The following is an 18,172-nucleotide window of genomic DNA, read 5'->3' as shown; positions in this document are numbered from 1 at the left end:
CCTGTTTGTAAGAGAGATTTTCCTGTTTGTAAGAGAGATTTTCTCTTTTGATCTCTAACATTTCTTCTCCTTCAAAGCTCTCGATAGAAAACTATTTAGCAAAATAATAAAAAAAGAAAAGACATAAATCCATTATCATCTGATTACTTTTATGATATTAATACAGAACATCAGATAATGCTATCATTTCCATCAGGATTAGTTTTTAAAGAAAGATTGGGCTAAACTTCTCACGTGAATAATAAAAATTGTAGATTTATGTTTCTTAGCTTCTCAGTAGATATTCCATAGGTGTGTCGAAATATGGTACCATATTCAGGACCTTTTTTTTTTTTTTTTTTAAATCTTAACTGTCTATATTGAAATAATTTTAGATTTACCAGAAGTTGCAAAAAATAGTACATGGAGTTCCCGAGTACCCTTTACTCAACTTTCCCTAATTTTCATATCTTACATAACCATCATACAAATATTGAATACAGATATTGAAACCAGGAAATTAATATTAATACAATGCTATTTACTAATCTAAGCCTTATTGGAGTTTTGACTGTTGTCCATTCAGTGACCTTTTTCTGGTCTAGAATCCAGTCCAGGATCCTATATTGTAATTAGTTGTCATGTCTCCTTAGTCTCCTTTGATTTAAGCTGGTTCTTTCTTTGCCTTTCATGACCTTGGCACTTGTAAGAGTACTAGCTAGTTTTATTTTGTAGAATGTCCCACAAATTGTGTTTGTTTGATGTTTTCTCATGGTCAGATTGAAATTACACATTTTCGGCCAAGATACCACAGATGTGATGTCCTTCTGAGTGCATTGTATCAGGAGGTACATGATATCAATTTGTCCCATTACTGATGGCGTTAAACTTGATTATTTGTTAAGGAGGTATCTGCTAGGTTTCTGCACTGTGAAAGTGGCGCTTTCCCCTTTGTGATTAGCTAGTGTCTTGTGTGGAGGAGATACTTTGAGACTATGCATGTGTCCTATTTCTCATCATACTTCATCCTATAATTTTAGCAACCATTGATGATTCTTGCCTGATTAGAACCTTTTAAACTTAACTCATTAATGTCTTTTTGCTGTTGTTGTTGACTGATAGTTTTTCTTGTCATAGATGGATAAGAATCCTGAAGGAATTAATGTAAAGGCAGCCTAATTCATAAAACATAAAATGTATATCTTGCTATAGTCTTTTATAGTCATCTTTTTCTGAGTGTACTCATTGTGAATGTGGCACAGTACAAGATCCTGGAATAAAAAATAAAGTAGAAAGATGAATCTTTTCGATAGATTACATATACTTCAGCATATGCTGGTCATTTTGAGAACAAAGACATATTTCCTGCTGGCACAATAAACAGGTGAAAAAGGTGCTGGAGAAATAAAAGTAATAGATTAGGTTATTTATGAAAAGACTGTGTTACCATACTTTTGAGATTTTAAAAAAATTACTTTCACTAAGGTTTTCTTTTTTTGTTAAGTACACATGCCTTTTTCAATCAAAGGAGACAGTTTTAAGTGTTTCAGTTTAGACTTCTTGGCTCCAAGGTTGCCTTTTTAATCCTTTGTTATAGTTGATATAAGTTATACAGATACATTTTTATGATTGTCTTTAATCTTTTACAGTGAGTAACTGCTCTAAAATATATATGGTATTGTTAAACTGTTTTACTTCTGCATCTTACATTATACCTTAGTGGAGCATGAGGAGACTGTTGTGTTAGACAACTCTTGCTTGTCCATCTTTAACAAGTAGTTGACATTTAAATTAGTGGAGTAACATGAGTTCCAATAACATTTTTTGGATGGTGTCTTTTCTAAAAAGATGAGGAAATACATATATTGATAAATTTAGGAATTAGGTTGGATGGTGAGTTTTTAAAACATTCTAGTAGTTTTTTTCACTCTCATTACAACTTTCTTCTCTTAGGAATTTGCTTTCCATGATTGAGTGCATAGCCTTATAATGCTGTGCATTCTAAGTTCCAGGCTTTCTCCCCTATTCTGGTGTTTATAAGGGATATCCCACTTGACAGTACAGATGAGATTTGTGGTCTGGAATTAATCTTTTCTTCCAGAGTCAATATAATGCTGTGGCTAAGAAAGCTATTCGTTTAGTTTTTAAAGGCAAATTTCTCAACTTGTTGAAACTGAATATTTTAAAATGGGATGTTTTGGCAGTATCTGTCTTTTTTTCTCACTAATTTTAAATCTCTGGAAAAGAACATTGGAAAATCTATGCTAGGTTTTATAATTTGACTCAAATTTGCGTCATTCCAGGATAATCCCTTTGAAGTTTCTGCTGACCATACAGAAAAGTTAATTCTAGAAGCTGATGACTCTCATAGGAGATCCTATGAAAGAGTTATACTTCTGATAAAATTTTTTATTTACTTTAGGATTAGGAAGTTGAACTTTTTTAGTATCTGCTTTAGATATCAGCCACTTGGCAAAATTTCCTTTTACTTTTTTGTTTCTTGATCAGTAGACTTCATTCATTTGTTAAACATTTCTGAGTATCCACTCAGGTTGCCAAGCACTCCTGTAGAGACAAGACATACAAAGACTCACTGCTTCTCTTAGGGATGGTCTTCTATTTTCTTATTAATGCCACCTGGGACTGTTTTGGAAACTTAGGGGGTTTGCAAGAAATTTGTTTTCTATATAGAAGTGCCTTAGAAGCAGGAAGGCTATGTGATAAAAGATAAGTAAGAAAAAGATGTGGCATCATGCTTCCAGCTTAGCAAAGAACATCTTGTTTTATGAATAATCTCAGTGTACAAACTTGCAAGTTCAACTTTAAATCAGTTATAGATACAAGTAAATAAAAATTTTATATAAACATATCACCTTTTGTTTTATTGCTTAAAAATGATTATTGTAGCCTTCCCTTTTTCTTTGATATTAGAGATGCTTAAAACTAATAAGCAGTATATGCTCATTTAATAATTTATTGAAGACAAATTTTGTAGAGTAATTTGATGTTCATCTCAGAAGAATTTCTCAGTGCTATTTATATATAAAAACTAGATTTCTTGTTTTTTATTTTAATGTAACTGGACTTTAAGAATCTTTTGAAGTTTTTTTACAAGCATTTATGGAAAATGTTAAAGAGATTTCATTTTTATCTACTCGTAGGTTAATTGGCCGTATGATGTTGTTTATTCCTATGTGGCATCTAAGCATTGCTGATGTTGTTAGCTTTGGTTTGGAATTTATTCTTTCGTGGTTGGAATACAAGTTCTGCAGCAGGAGAGTACTTTCCCCTCCCGCACCCCACTTGGGGCATCGCAGTAGGATGCTGTCCGCTCAGGTAGAATTAGATAAGGTGGTGCTAGAGCATTCTTATGAGCCTCCGTCAATAACAGTCACACTGAGACTGCTGTTTGTCGTTTGAATAATGATTGCGTTTTGAAAGCCCTTTTATGTTTTTCTTTAAAAATGGTATATTATCGAATCCAAGGAGTCTTTACAAATTATTAACTTCTGAAGCAGTACAGACACCAGCTCTCTTCGGTTATTTCAAAATAATCTGTATTTCGGGGTATCAGTTGTTTACTCATTTTTTAGTGTCTGTTGAATCTAGAAGTTTAGTACTTCAGGTGAATAAGTTAAATTTTCTGAAAGTGATCTGACTTGGGACAAATGTGAAAATGGATAGAATACTTCTCCAGCCAACTTTTGTGTTTAACTTATCCTGTAACCTAACCTAAGAACAATTGGCTTTTTTAAATCCAAGTTTGTTGTTTTTTTAATCTGTGTGTTCTTTGGAGTGTGGAAAACAAAGTACTTCAAGCTCCTACTGAAGGAGTAATTGTAACCTTAGCCCTAATTAAGCAAGATAGCATTTCTTGGGAGTTGTTTTTCATTTTCAAAATGAAGTGTGACTGTAAACTTAAAAAAAAAAAAAAAAAAAAAAAAAATTACCAGGTGTATTTCCCATTTCAAAAAGAACCTCTTCTTTTTTACCTGTATTTTCATCCAGCTATATTGTTATTACTGATTAGTATTCAAGAAATGAAGTAAAACTGGAAAATTGTATCTTATTTGTAGGTTTTAAGTTGTTTAGCTGTATCTTAAAGTAGTTAAGTTTTACTTATGTCATTAATTTGGAAATATTAGATAATTCGTATGCCTTATATTGAATTATTATTTAAAATGGAAAAGAATAATTTCTCATGGAAATTGAGTAGAAAATCTAGACAATTATTTAAATAATATTTAAAGTACTTTTGTAGCACCTGTGTTTACACAGTATAAACATAAATATCATGGCTTGGATGTACTAATTTTAAGCCATTTTCAATTATTAAAGATCCATCCCTTAAAAATAGCTGTGGAATACTGCATTAATCTGTTTGGGTTATTTGAACTCTTGAAAGTAACCCAATTACTTTGTATTTCTTAAGATACTCAGTATTCAGATGTTTTTAAAATTGTGCTCCTTTTCTCTGGTCATACTTCATATACTTCCTCAGTACAATTATGTTATAAAATACTTTTTTAACCTCCTGATCAAAGGTATAGTTTCTTCAAAACTAAAAGATGTTAAGACATAAAATCTATTTGAAATTTATTGGAAACTTGAAGAATAGCTCATAAAATGCTTTGGTAAAGTGGTTATTTGTTAGATCTCTTGCCAGATGACAGTTCCCCCCCTTGTCTTACTTCTTGCTAGATGACAGTTTTCCCCTTGTCTTACTTTTCTCACTCCCTCCCTTCCTTTTCTATTTTTGGCAGTTTTTGCAGATTTGATTGTTAAAATTCACAGGTTTTCTTTTCTTAGGTCAAACTGTTTTCATTTTTTCATTTGTCCAGAATTGGGTGTATTCCTAAGCAGAAGGGTTAGCTTTTTCATTTCATCTTTAGGCTTTTAAGAAATTGAGTCTAACTGTTGTTAGGTAATGGAATAACAATTCCCTTTCAGCTTTGGGTATCTTTCCAAACTGGCCAGCAGAGCCAGGAGGAAGTAAAGGTATTAAGACACTAACATTGGCTGGTTGCTACCTTCTTAGTGCTGAGATAAATCCTTTGTTGTTTGATTGATAGAGAACAAGAGAAAACAATCCTCGTTCCACTAACAGGTAAGGAACTCTTGTGATAACCAGTTGCCTTGAGAGGGAGATTATGTGCTAGCATTTTTTTTTCTTAATTTATCCCAAAATATATAATGTGTCCCTGAAATAGGGTAGTATGACTGTATTTCATAGAGCAGGAATTTGAAGCACCTTTATATTAAGAGTGAAATCTGACATTTAATAGGGTTGTGTCACTCCGTATTATAAAGTATAATTGACCTGTTTTCCGAAGGCAATACTGGTAAAGTATCCTGAAGTCCCCGTAACTTTAAATACTTATCTGCGTATCTTATCTTCCTTTCAGCTTTTCCTTGATCAGACACTGCGTGCTTTGAACTTTCTTCTCTTGTTTTACCTTATTCCTAAAGTAAAGCAAACTATTTTCCAGTATCTTTACCATCATCTATCATTTGGGTATATCTTACTGCTTTAATTTCTACATTGTAGCCATTAATGAATATTTCCTGGTCCTTCTTGACCCCAAACCAAACGATCGTGCTTTTTAAAAAGATTTTGAGTCTAGATTATCTGTGCCCACTATTCTGCCCCCCACCCCCGTTTTAAAGATGAGCGCTTGAGAAATAAACTTGTTCACTGACAGTAGTCGTAACTGGTAAAATTCAGGTGAAGCTTTTTATTGCTATAATATGGAACTGTAGTCTGATTAATTCTTCAAATTACTGAAGACTTGAGAACCGAAAACAAATTCAGAGTCTTAGGACATTCCCAAGGGTTAGTATTTCTGTTAATATCCTTGACGATTTTGTTTCTCCTTTTCAATCCATCATCTTCTCTTTGACAGAAGAATTAACTGGGGCTCCTCCTTTGACATGTCTGAGGTTGAGTGCCTCTGCCCTGTCCCTTTAAGACAACTATGCTCTTGTTTTTACTCATAATTTATCTTTTGTGGATTCGGTCTTCCACTTGAAGTTGAGTAGTTTGTCACAGAGTATGTTATGGCTTAGACCCAAGATAGGTCCCTTCTTAATAGTTACTGAGGAATTAATCATTTGTGGTGACAGACTTCTAAAATTCAAATTAAGAAGGCACTAAAGAAAGTATGCCCAAAGGTAGCTCTTTGAATCCTGAGGATAAGCCATTACAAACTCAAATGACCAAAGAATGTAATTTCTTAATAAGAATTTTTTCTTAAATCTATATTCAGCTCTCTGTTTCAGTGCTTCTCTCCTACCAGAGGTGCAAGGAGTGATCCTAGAACCACAGATACAGCCAAGACCACGGAGAGCTTTTGACGTCAGGGGTCCACTTTCTCCACTGAACCCTTGGAGGCAGAATATCCAGCTTCTGGAGAGAGTGGGAAAGGATAATAAACAAGTGGGTGCTTTCCATTATTTGCTTGGGTTTCTTTATAGAGTGGAGTGTCCTTCCATTGCCCATTTAATTCTGTTGGTGAACTCCTTGGGTTCATATTAGAACCAAGTGGGGCTGCAATCTGTTTGTTTTTCTAAGAATGCCAACTAGTGCCCATTCAAAAAAGAGACCTAAATTTCTTTAATTTTCTCTCCAGATAATTAAAGCAGTGGATGATTTGGGGCACATGCTTTGGTGAATGCCTGTGTAGTCCACAGGAATTTTAGAAAGGAGTATTTGCCCATTTTATCCTTTAATGGTATTAGTGGACTTCTGAATGCTCTTTTATATTCCAGTAATGCAAAAGTTTATTTATTTCATCTTTGGGCAAGCAGGACATCTGAGCTCTCTTAATTGACATAGTCAGATGTCTGTGTGTTATCCTACCCTGTTAGTGAGAACTTTTTGGTCTTTTTCCTACCTCAAACTTTAGAACGTCATATTAATTAGATCTTTTAGAAGATGAAATGATAGTCCCGTTATGGTTTTGTTGTCAAATCTAGGCTTCATTCTTTAATAAAATAAATAAAAATTAATATAAGTTTCAGGGTATCGTATCCCTGAAAGCTATGTTTACCATACTCAAAAGTAGTTTTCCAGTCCCTAGGAATATTGTTATTTGTGGCAAAAGAGCCTTGTCCTAGATTTTTCTCATGGCATTAAGATGGATTTCTCTTAGTTTCTTTGATGCCAAAGGTAGGATTTGGTTCCAGGAAGTTCTTATCATCTACAATGGGTAGAACATGAACTTGGTGCCTTTGGCAAGTTTTCATTTTTCCTTGGTGGATTCCTTCTGTGACTCCAGGTATCTTGATAATGGGAGACCGGTTTATTTGTTCTCTAATTGCCCAGATTTCTTTCAACTGGTAAACATCATACCTCTTCAGCAAAAGGAATTCTCCTAGCAGAGCCTTCATGGATGATATCTGTCACACATGCCAGCACCTGCAGTTTGGAAGGCAGTGGTGAATGGATCCATGCAATATGTCTAGAAGACACAAGGATGAGAGAGCACCTGATCTTGTCATTTATAAACTTTAAGATTTACTCTGGTTTACTCTTGGTCTGGAAATGGAAAGGCTCAAATAATGAAACAGTCTTTTCAGTTTGGAATTTTACATGGCCATGAAAATATTACTTTCTATTCAGAAGACTGAAATAGAGGAAGCTGAGAGACTCCTTTCTTTAAAGAGCAGCTCTCTGTCTGTTTCACTTAAAAGATGTGTGGGATTGAATCTCTTCACCTTAATGAAACAGGCACACTTATTTTTTTTTAACGAAGTCTAAAAAATCCAGAAAAACTTAATGAAACTGATGTTTGTTGCCTGACATTGAAAGAAACTTAGTGAATAAAGGATGAATTATTCCCAAATTACTTTTAATATTGGGAAATTCTCCTTTAGCTTATCTATTTCTGGTTTTGAGCCTTATTCTTATTGTATTTGTCAAATGCACAAAGATCCAGTAGAGAAGTAGAGGAGACATCTTTTGAGATCACAGTAGTTTGGTAGGTTGTTTAAAGTATTAAATACCTGTTAAACTTCAGGTATCGTTCTGCACTGAAGGCAGGCTACAGTTTGAGTGATGTTGCCACAAAGTGGTATTTCACAGAGCAAAGGCAATTAGTCATAGAATAAGCTTTAGGTATGAATAAGTGTTGCAAAAAGTTACCCAAAATACCATTTAATTGATGGAAGTGGATCTGTCAATATGTTTCTGTGTCTTTTTTTGGTATCTGTTAACTGGCCAGTCAAAAGCTAAAGTTTTTTAGGTCACCTGATGCTGCCAGTTTGTTTTGTTTTGGCATAAATTTTAAGGATAGGAGTTCTAGAGTTATTAATACAGAAAATTTAATAGTTTGATTATTGAGCATCTAAGATGTTTCAGGAATCCTAAAAGTTTTTAGAAGCCACTTTTGCTAAGATATAAACTAGCTTATATATTTTTCTTGGCAATCTATGAGAACTGCTTTTTTTCCTCATTAATTATAACTAAATTTCTGTGAGTATAGTACTTAAAAGTAAGTTTAAAAGATCAATCTGAACTTAAATTTCCCTAGAGAGCTCTGAATTCCCACAAACGACTACAGCCTTTTATTCTTGATTTGTTTTGTTAAATGTTTAAAAAAAAAAAAAGTTTAAAGACACATGAATTAAAAAAAGTACATTTTAAAAGAACATTGATAATGTTCATTTTAAAAGAACTCAGTGAACTAAAAGTGAAACTTGCTTGGAAATTGAGTTGGTTGAACTCTTTGAACTACAGTGCAAACTAGTTTATGGCCCGTGAGATTATTAGCCTTTTGTTTCAGCTTTGAAGAAAAGTGATTTAGTCTCTTAATCTCATGCTTTGATTACATTTTAGCTCTTGTTCCTTAGAGTGTACAAAAGAAATGTAAGTGCATTTCTGTTCATCTCATGTCACTAAAAGCTCTTTAAAAGTTAAACTTTTTGTGTATTAATGTGAACTGATTTGTTTATTTAAACTCTATTTTGATGCATTTTCATTTCAGATTTTAAAATATTTTGTCAAAATATGCAGTCCTATATTTTTCAGTTTTTTATGAATATTGATATAAGCTATTTCTTTCCTAGAATGACTGATTGTGTAATATTTGTATATGTGATCATTTTGAAAACTAATAAATATTTTCTCCTTGAAAAAATGTACTTACTGATAAATGGCTTATTTCTGTTTCAGGAGTAGAAAGTGAAAACTTCCAACACTATTTTTAAGCATGTTTTAATTTTATGTGTCTTCCTTTAAGTATTTCTGAATAATATTATATCTTGTGTTTTTTAATCTTTTTTTGAGAAAAAATTTTAAACTGTTAAATTAAAACGATTCTTCATTGGGGTCACCAAGTGCCAAATGTAATAAATTGGTGACCTCTAGTCTCATTTTGCATTTTCCTGATTAGCTTCATTTGAGCTTTGTTTCCTGGATTGGATTTTTTTTAGATGCAGTTTTTCTGTGTCAATTTTACAAACCTTTCAAACTTTCAAAAATTACCTTTCAAAAATTACTCCTGGTATCATCAGGAGTAATCTCATCAAAGTTAGATTGATCAAAAATATGACCTCTTAATAACATGCCAAAAGATAACCCTTCTTACTCAGTAAAAAGAACGTTTGAAAATAGTGGCTGATTGGGAAACCACCCAATTCATAAGAACTGTTAACAGAAGAAAAATGTTTTGTATTTTAGTGTTCTACTTGAACAAATAACTGTAGAAGGAGAAATCTTGGCTCAAAAGTCTCTTGATTTTAACTGTATCAAGACAAGGATGAAATCTGATTTTTATGAAGACAAAGATTCTTGTCTTTATAGCTATAGTTGGAGCCAGAGGAACAATTTACCTTTCCTATGCAGGGTCTGTTAGAAGTAACAGGATTTTCTTTTGGATTTGAAGAAGAGTTTTTCAAGAAGTGGACTCCAAATTTTAAAAATAAACATGAAGAAGGGTCCTAGGCAAGAAATAAAAGTTAAATTAATGGCAACCTATGGATTAAAATGGCACAGTTGGCTCCCAAAAGCAATTATACTCTGAAAAAATAAAAATTATAAAAGGAACTTATGATTTAGAATAGCTATTGTATTTTTTTGTTGAGGAAGGAAGAAGGCTAAAATTGCTGACTTTAGTTGGAAAAGACTAGTCAAGAGTCTGAACAAAATTTTTTTTTAGAATTTAGAAGATTTATAGGCATACTGTATTTCATTGAAGGCTGAATTTTATTTGAAAACAAAATTTGTAAGCCTTTCCTATATATGTACTGTGAAAGGGTGAGGTGTGAGGGTTGAAAAAAAAAAAACTTCACTGGATACTTCAAAAATACTGCAAAGATATGATGGATGAAATAAATATTAAGTAATTTAAGTAACTTTTTATTACATGGAGTCTTCCTTTAAACCATGAGTTGCTTCAAAATAAAATTATTACAGAATGTTGGATTTGGCTACCTTTATATCTTTGAGTTATAAGAACACATGCTTACTATTGCACACCATCGTTTGATTAACTGGAGTCTTAAAAGATCTGTTCTGATTGTTCTTGTGAGGAAACAAAGGTTTTTTGTGTGTCCGTGACTTTTGTTTACAAAAGTAAATGTCACAAAAGCATCGTGACTACAAAGTACTGATGTCCTTATAGCTCACTGTAGTTATGTGCACATCTTAGTTTACTTTGCTATAGTGAAACAGTTGAGCAAAATGTCAGTACTTAGAGGTCCTTAGCAATTTCTTGCTTTTCATTTATTCCTGTATTTTTTGTTTCTCATTAAAAAAGATTTAATCTTAATTTAGTTCAAAATTGTTGAAGATTTGTGTTCAAAATAAGCACATAGTTGCTCTGAATGTTTTTTTCACTAATGTATACATCTAATGTAATTAGATACTAAAGTAAAAATGTTAGGAAATTTCAAAGTATGCATCGGTGCTTTCAGGAATTCTGAGCCAAGGGATCTCTGCTCAAGAGGTAAGGTATGGCATAGGTAGAAAAATGCTCAAAATATGTTCCATGTAATTCTTTTTAAACGTCTGATGATAAAGTAAACTATAACAGATAGCCTTGGATTTCCGGACAGATGTAGAATTAGGAAAATAATTTTTAAAAAAATCCTCTACCAGGAAAGAGAAATGGATAAGCCACAGATCTGTTTCTGGGTGACTTCCTTTGCAGTGCATCTGGAGGTGTGCACATCGGTCTCTATGCGCTCACATAGGCCCTGAAATTACTGCTGTGTGTGCCTATTTTTATTAAGTGGTAACTAACAGAAAACAATCACTGTATGGAGTAATTTTTACTTTGGTTTGAGAAATTTCAAGTTGCTTTATAAACGTTCACTTAATTCTTACTCAGAGTTACCTGTTACATTAAGGCTTAAGAAGTAATACTGTTGACTGGTATATAAAACCATTTAGAGAAAAAGTTAAGCTGGAATTCTGAAAGGAATATTACATAGGTTCAAAGAGTTGAGTGTCAGCATAATTTTTAGGGTTGTTATAGAAATTTAGGAAAGGGCAATGTTTTTTTTTTTTTTTCCTGATTTGATATTTTTTCTTTTTTCTTTTTTTGGGGGGGGAAAGGCCAATGTTGAAAACAGATGACCTAGAAAAATGGATAAAGTTTTTTTTTTCCTTAGAATTAAATTACTAGTATAATCTACTTTAATCAATAGGTAGTAACATAAAGCACAATAATCTTCCCTCCTGTGTTTTAATTCCTTTTATAAGAACTCCAGCTTGTGAGTTTTTGGCTTTTTACTTCAAATAAGTGGCTATCTCTTCTACCTTTCCCCCTTTATATAGAACAAATAAGACTGATGTGAACTAGGGATAGAGCTCTGTGCTCAGCATGTTCTTAAGCTAAGTTGACCCAGAAGTCGCTCCCAGGTCTTTTTTTTTTTTATTTGAAAAGTATCTTAGAAATTGTCTATTTTAGTACCCTCATTTTATATGTAAGGTAATTGACATCCAGAATTATCACTTACATTCCCAATATTGTGCAAATGATAAGAAATTGTCAGTAAGACCCAAGCCTCTTGACTGCTAGCTCATAGATGTGCACCACTTTGCTGCCTCCTCATGTTGATCCCCAGTTCCAGAAACACAGAAGCCTGATCCCCTTCAAATAGGACAGCCCTTCAGGTATTCAGCTCTTATACTACCTCCTTTCCAAGCTCAGGTTTTCTTTTGTCCAGGTTAAGCACCCCCATTTTCTTAGCTCTTACTCAAGGTGGCATGGTTTTGAGATCCTTAGGGGTTTTGCAGATTTCTGAATATACTACAGTTTATCACTGTTTCTCAGTGCAGGTCTAGTCAGCCTTTGCCGTCAGAGCACATGCCCTTACATTGCATTTGGCCCTGGAATAGGCATGCCACTTTGTTGGTCCTTAACATACTTACCCAGTAAGGTGCTTAATTTTAGGCATGTTGAAATTCTGTTAGGAAAATAAAATAAAAGTGATAAAGTATTTTGTTTCTAAAAAGCAGGAGAGTTATCTTTTTATGCAAAGACTATATAAGTTTTATGTCAGTATGCACAGTTAGTCGAAAAGAGAAAAAAATGGACTCAAGGTAAAGCCAAGACTTTGGGAAATCAGTTACAAAAGTACATTCTGCATTTAAGTGATTTTTGGTTTGCTTGCTTAATGCTGACTTAAGTAGCTATAAATTCTATATTAAATGATTTGTGTAATGTAAAACATTATTTTTCAGGTTGTCCTTGCTAATTTAAGGGTAACCACGTCCATAGGAGCTGAACTGCTGTCAAGTGACTGGCATTGGAAAAAAAGTTGAAATCGTGTTTAGTAACATAATTAAGATTAGAAATGAAAGGCAGTGCTTCAGTGGAAGAGATTGAGAACATACCTAACTGCAGAGGATGGTGAAGTAGTAGACCTGGAAGTCTGGGAATGTGGCCTGAATTCTATGTAATTATAGTCTGATGTTACCTCTTGAAAAGTAGTGCGAGTATTCTCCTGTTGCAACATTGTTTTGGTGTAACAATGTTTAAAATTACCAGTTATGGTATTTAGCTTTTCTTCCTCAAATTGAACTCCACGAAAAAAAACAAGCAGTTTATTTAATGGTTGTGTGTAGCTTAAAGGGTTCATGTACCCCTGTTTGGGAATCATTGGCTTGAGATACAAGGTCTAGTCTACTTTACCTGAATTAGAAAGAACTTTAGGAAATGCGGAAGAAAGAAGAGAGCAAACATTTCCATGCCAGCTGTGTGCACCGTTGGTGCTTTACATAGATTATCTAATTTAATTCACCCAACAATCCAGTGAGGAAGATAGTATTTTTTTTTTTTTTTCTTTTCCCATTTTACACATAAAGATACTGGAGCTTGGAGGTTACAAAACCTGCCTAAGGGTGTATAATCAGTTAGCAATGGAGATGGCATTAGAAAGCAGATCTGTCAAAACCTAAAGATTTCTGTTACACCCTTGATTTCAGACATCTTTGCTAATAAGAATTCATATTCCCAGTAAAACTTACACGTTGAGCCTCAGTATTTGAAGTAGATAAAAAGGATATTTTGCTTTTTTAGTTTGGGTCATAATACTTAGAAGAAATGGTGCTCTACCAGGAGCTTTCTAAACCATTGTAGTGATTTAATTTGATTCATCTGATCCTTATCAAGCATCTATCTACTAAATTTAACAGAAAGTGAATGAGAGCAGTGAGAGGTGATGAATTTTTTAAAAATGAAATTGGAGATTAAATAGATATTAGTTGCAAGATCCAGTTTCTGTATTTTGTTTATGATTTGAAGCACCTGTTTGAGAACTCTTGAACTGCATAAACAAGTGTTTTCCATATGAATAGGAAGTACCATTATGATTATACATGTTTAGAAATCTTAGTTTATTACTGAATCACTTACTGTTGGTTAAGTAAAACCAGTTCACTTGAGGTTTTCTTTAGGAAAATGTATTTGTATACCAATCAGCGACCCAAAATTAAAATACAAGACATTAGTCAGTGTAAAAGACTTAAGTATGATGCCTGTAACACCATAATTATGTTTTCTCATGAAAGTAATTATGAAAAATATGCACGGTTTTGTATTTTAATTTTGCAAAGATTATAGCTGGTTTTCTTCTTAAAAATATTTGTAGTATTATCAATTATATGCCTTAATAGCTGTCATCCTGCTGTTTTAAACAAGGCTTAAGATACCAAAATTAACTAATGTGACTGTCACCAATATTTTTGATGGCTACTATTAACTTTAATTTGAATTAATTGGCTGTCCCTTAACCAAGTAAATCTATTGGGTGACAAGTATTGCTAAGTTCTGGGGGAAGAGGGAGTGAGATAGGTGCAATTTCCTACTAATACTTCTATGGAAATAAGCATTTTATATACATAAGCAAATTGTTCACAGTGCGTAATACTCATGAACACAATTCATAAATAATACATTCTCAATTTTTTTTTTAAACTTAGGGGGTACATATGAAAATAAATGGACCACTGGTCTAATCTAGCCCCCTCCTCTGATTATTGAGGAAGATGAGATTCAAAGAAAGACATATTTGCCCAACTTCATACACAGCCAAGGTAGTTGCAAAGGGCAATTGGAATCCATGTCTTCTGGCTCTTGGTCCTGTTTTTATGTACCACATAACTGTTGCACAGAATGTGTTCTTTCTATTACTGCAGGTAAATTGTTTTAAAAACTTATTTGTACAGTTTCATAATCCCAGAGATTACACAGAAGTCATATGAAAATAACCTCAAACCAAAAAAATGCTGTTTGAACTAAGTCGAGACAGTTCTGCAATGAAATTATAGGCCAGTTCATTTGTTGCCCTCTTTTCTCAGCATGTGTGATGTGTGTTCATGGCTTAGATATTCTTTCAAGCTGAGGAATGGTTTGTTTTGATTAATAGTTCCTGTTACCTAATTTTAGACCCTTTATGCTTATGTTGTGTGAAATTCTCAGGATCTCAGAATGACTGTCTACATGTCAGATGCAAGCTTTGCCATGACTTTGTGATGTCAGCAAGGTTGAAGTGAGTGCTGGGTCATCTTGTAAAAGGACTTGATGCCTTACTTTACAAAGCCTCATTTAATATTTTTCTACTTAAATATTTCTATTTTAAATTGATAGGTTTGTATACTTTTAGTATCTATTTCTAAAAGTTATTCACTTGATTATGTCAGGTCATTGGGAGTTACAGTAATTACGAACATAATACTACATAGCACTACAGTACTTTAGAAACATAGCTGACATAATTCAAGTAAGCAGTAGTGTGAGAATAATTGCCACTAAAAATTGCATAATGTGTTGCACTTTTAAAACCTTTTCACATAATTCTTCCAACTATTCAGGGAATTAAGACATTTTTTGGAAAAGATTATTACTCTACATGCTCTATGGGAGGACCGTATTCATTAGTCATGAGTGGAGAATATCAAAATAAGATAGAGTGAAGAATTGCTCATAGGGTCAAAAGTATCCTGATAGGTGCCTTATATGTTTTCTGTATATTGGTGTACCTTAAGGTGACAAATACCTGTTCTCTAATTGGGTACCCCAGCAACTTCAATTTAGCTTAGGTCCTAACACTTAGTAATGGTGCTCTACTAGGAGCTATTTAAACCATTAATTTGATTTGTTTCTTATTCTTACTGAGCATCTGCCTATTAAATTTCATGCATCTCTCCAAGCATTGAAATACTAAGATGCTTCTAACCCACACCCCTCTTTTCAAAGTCTGGATCTCACTCTTTTCTATCTTAAGGACTTTGTGGCTTCATTCTCTGATGTTACATTGATTCCTTCCTTGTATTTTTCTCAACTTAAGTTGAGAGCATATCTTGTTTGTTTATTGCCTGACTTCTTGAGGCCAGGGGTCCTATCTGTTTTGTTTACTGTTGTATATTAGCTGCCATACAGAAGGCACTGGACAAACATTTTAATGAAGAATACATAGGCAGCCTTTGAGATGCCCAAGTTTTGTGAGGAAGATCTGCACATAAATAGGTAAATTACAATGCCACTGTGGTGCTGTAGGAAAGCTGTTTTATCCCTGGAAAATAAGCAGTGAAGGTTAAAAAGAAACAAAACACATAACTCTTTGGGATTATTTCTCACTAGTGTGAACTAGTGATTGTGAGGGTCAATTTTATGAAGTCTTATTTCCTAGGTTACTTAGCTGTGAATACGTGTGGATTAATATTATTTGATAATGTGGAATCAAAATAACTCTCATCCTGTCACCAACTTAGGGTTTCAAGAGTACCACAAACCCATGTATCTGTGTGACACTGGTCTGCAGGTTCCGTCTCAGCCGTGTAGAGGTCATGTAGCACACTGACTGAGCATCAGCTCTAGGTCGGTGCTTGAATTTGAATGCTCAAAACAGCCATGCACCTTGCGTAAGTCACTTAACCCCTGCCTCAGTTTTCTCATCTGTCAGAGGACTAAGTAAGCATTCCTATTTCACAGGAATGTTTTGAGGATTCAAGGAGCTAAGATATGTAAAGCATTTACAATGGATCAGGCACAGTAATAAAAGTTTCTATTATTATGTAGAGGTCTCCTAGTTTAAAATTTTATTACATTCGAGGAAATTTATATTGAGTTACACACAGCTTGCTTGGCAGATACCTCACTTCCTCCTTTACGGGAAAAAGGAGCAGCTGTCAGTTGGGACTTCATTTTCCTGATCCAGCAAATCTGATTCTTTAGCACCCATCCCTTCTTCCTCCACCTATGCTCTGGATCTCATTTCCTTCTGTTTTCTTAGTTGTCTTAAGATTTTTTTGTTCCTTCTTTAAACCATATACTTGGTTTAAAGTGTACTTCTCATGCACTCTCATGTATATACTTCCCATGTATACAAACATATTCAAGTCCTTCCACATTAAAAACAACTTCCATTGATTTATATCCAACTCTAGCTACTGCCTCATCTCTTCTCTGTGCACCAACTTAAAAAGTGCCTATAATCTCTCCATTTCTTCCTTCCCCACTCTAATCTTGCTTTCACCCTAATTACTTCACTGAAATAATGCTACAAAGGATACCGGTGACTTAGCACCAAATGAAGTGAACATTTTTTATATCTTGTCATCCCTTGGTTCAGCAGCATTTAACACGATTGATAACATTCTCTTTCAGTATTTGGGCTTCTGTGAGTCTTTACTCAGATTTCCTCCTGCCTTTCTGGCTGGTTTGCAGACTCTTCCTCACTCTACCCAGCTTTTACATATGGGAGTGTCTCATGCTGGGTCCTTGATCGTCATTTCTCAATTCCTTAGGCAATTCTTTCCACGCTGTAGGTGAACTGCCTTCATGCAAGATGACTCAAGTCTATAACACTGGTCCAGTCTTGTAGTTCTCACTGTCTACCCGACATCTCTTTTTGGATGTCCTAAGAGCATTTTCAGCATGATTTATGAATTTATGATCCACCCCCACCCTCTGGTCATCCTTTGGTGTTCCCCATCTTAATGAATGCCATGCATGCTGGAAACCTAGGTGTTACTCTGAATACTTCTGTATTCCTTACACTTACCCAATCCATCAGCCAGTACTGTTTTTTTTGTGTGTGTCTTAAATATCTCAGCAGTCTGTCCTCTCATCACCACCTTGGCTCGCTCCATTATTTCCTGACTTGAATGACTAAAGTTCTATCCGAACTGGTCTCCTTTTATACACCTTTGTTTTCAGATTTGTTCTTCACAGTGCAGCCAGAGTGATGCTTCTCGAAACATGAATTTAATGACGTTATATCCTTAATTAAGACCCTCAGTTGGCTTCTGTCTGGGCCTTGTAATGTCATAGGTAGGATAGAGACGAGAGTCTTTAATGTAATTTTTAGCTTGAACAACCAAGTCCCTGTTTGCCTCTCCAGTCTCACCTTTGACCATGTTTTGGTTTCTCTCTCTCTCTCCCTTTGTTTTATCTAGGTGATCACTTCCTCACTTCAGGAATGGGTTAGATCACCATCCTGTCATTCCTTATAGTCAAGGCTTTACATTTCTCCCTCTGGCCGAAAGATACCAAGAGAAGTGGGTAGTTTGTTTTTGCTTATGGTTTTGCTAATGCTTAGCACAGAGCCTGGCTTTTAGCCTTCATTTCATGAAATTGTGAGAGGCTACCCTTAGTTTTCTTTCACTAAGAAAAGAAAAAAAGAAGGAAGAAAAGTGATCAATAAAAGAAGAAATCCAATTTGCTAGATATAAAACACATGAAAA

The 18,172-nt window shown here is 34.2% G+C and overlaps 1 protein-coding gene across 12 annotated transcripts in view; it reads left to right on the top strand.

Moving 5' to 3' along the window:
* TSC22D1 (TSC22 domain family member 1) overlaps positions 1–18,172 on the top strand; it is a 112,200-nt gene that overhangs the window by 24,019 nt on the left and 70,009 nt on the right. For 3 of the 12 annotated variants that reach the window (XR_005211233.1, XR_005211232.1, XR_005211230.1), the window contains 2 exons: positions 6,246–6,415; positions 7,304–8,625. The exons of 5 other annotated variants lie outside the window; for them this stretch is intronic. Coding sequence is in view for 3 of the 7 variants with exons in the window: in XM_037800578.1 (XP_037656506.1) it covers positions 6,259–6,415; positions 7,304–7,321 (175 nt within the window). In the remaining 4 variants the exon portion in view is untranslated. Of the gene's footprint in view, positions 1–6,245; positions 6,416–7,256; positions 8,626–18,172 lie in introns of those variants that run through there. 4 more of the 12 variants (XM_037800578.1, XM_037800573.1, XR_005211231.1 and 1 more) reach the window with 3 other exon arrangements.

The sequence above is a fragment of the Choloepus didactylus genome, chromosome 12 (assembly GCF_015220235.1).
Source record: "Choloepus didactylus isolate mChoDid1 chromosome 12, mChoDid1.pri, whole genome shotgun sequence".
NCBI lineage: Eukaryota > Metazoa > Chordata > Mammalia > Pilosa > Megalonychidae > Choloepus > Choloepus didactylus.
The sequence above is the reverse complement of the archived record's forward strand: the minus strand, read 5'-3'. Positions and strand labels throughout refer to the sequence as shown.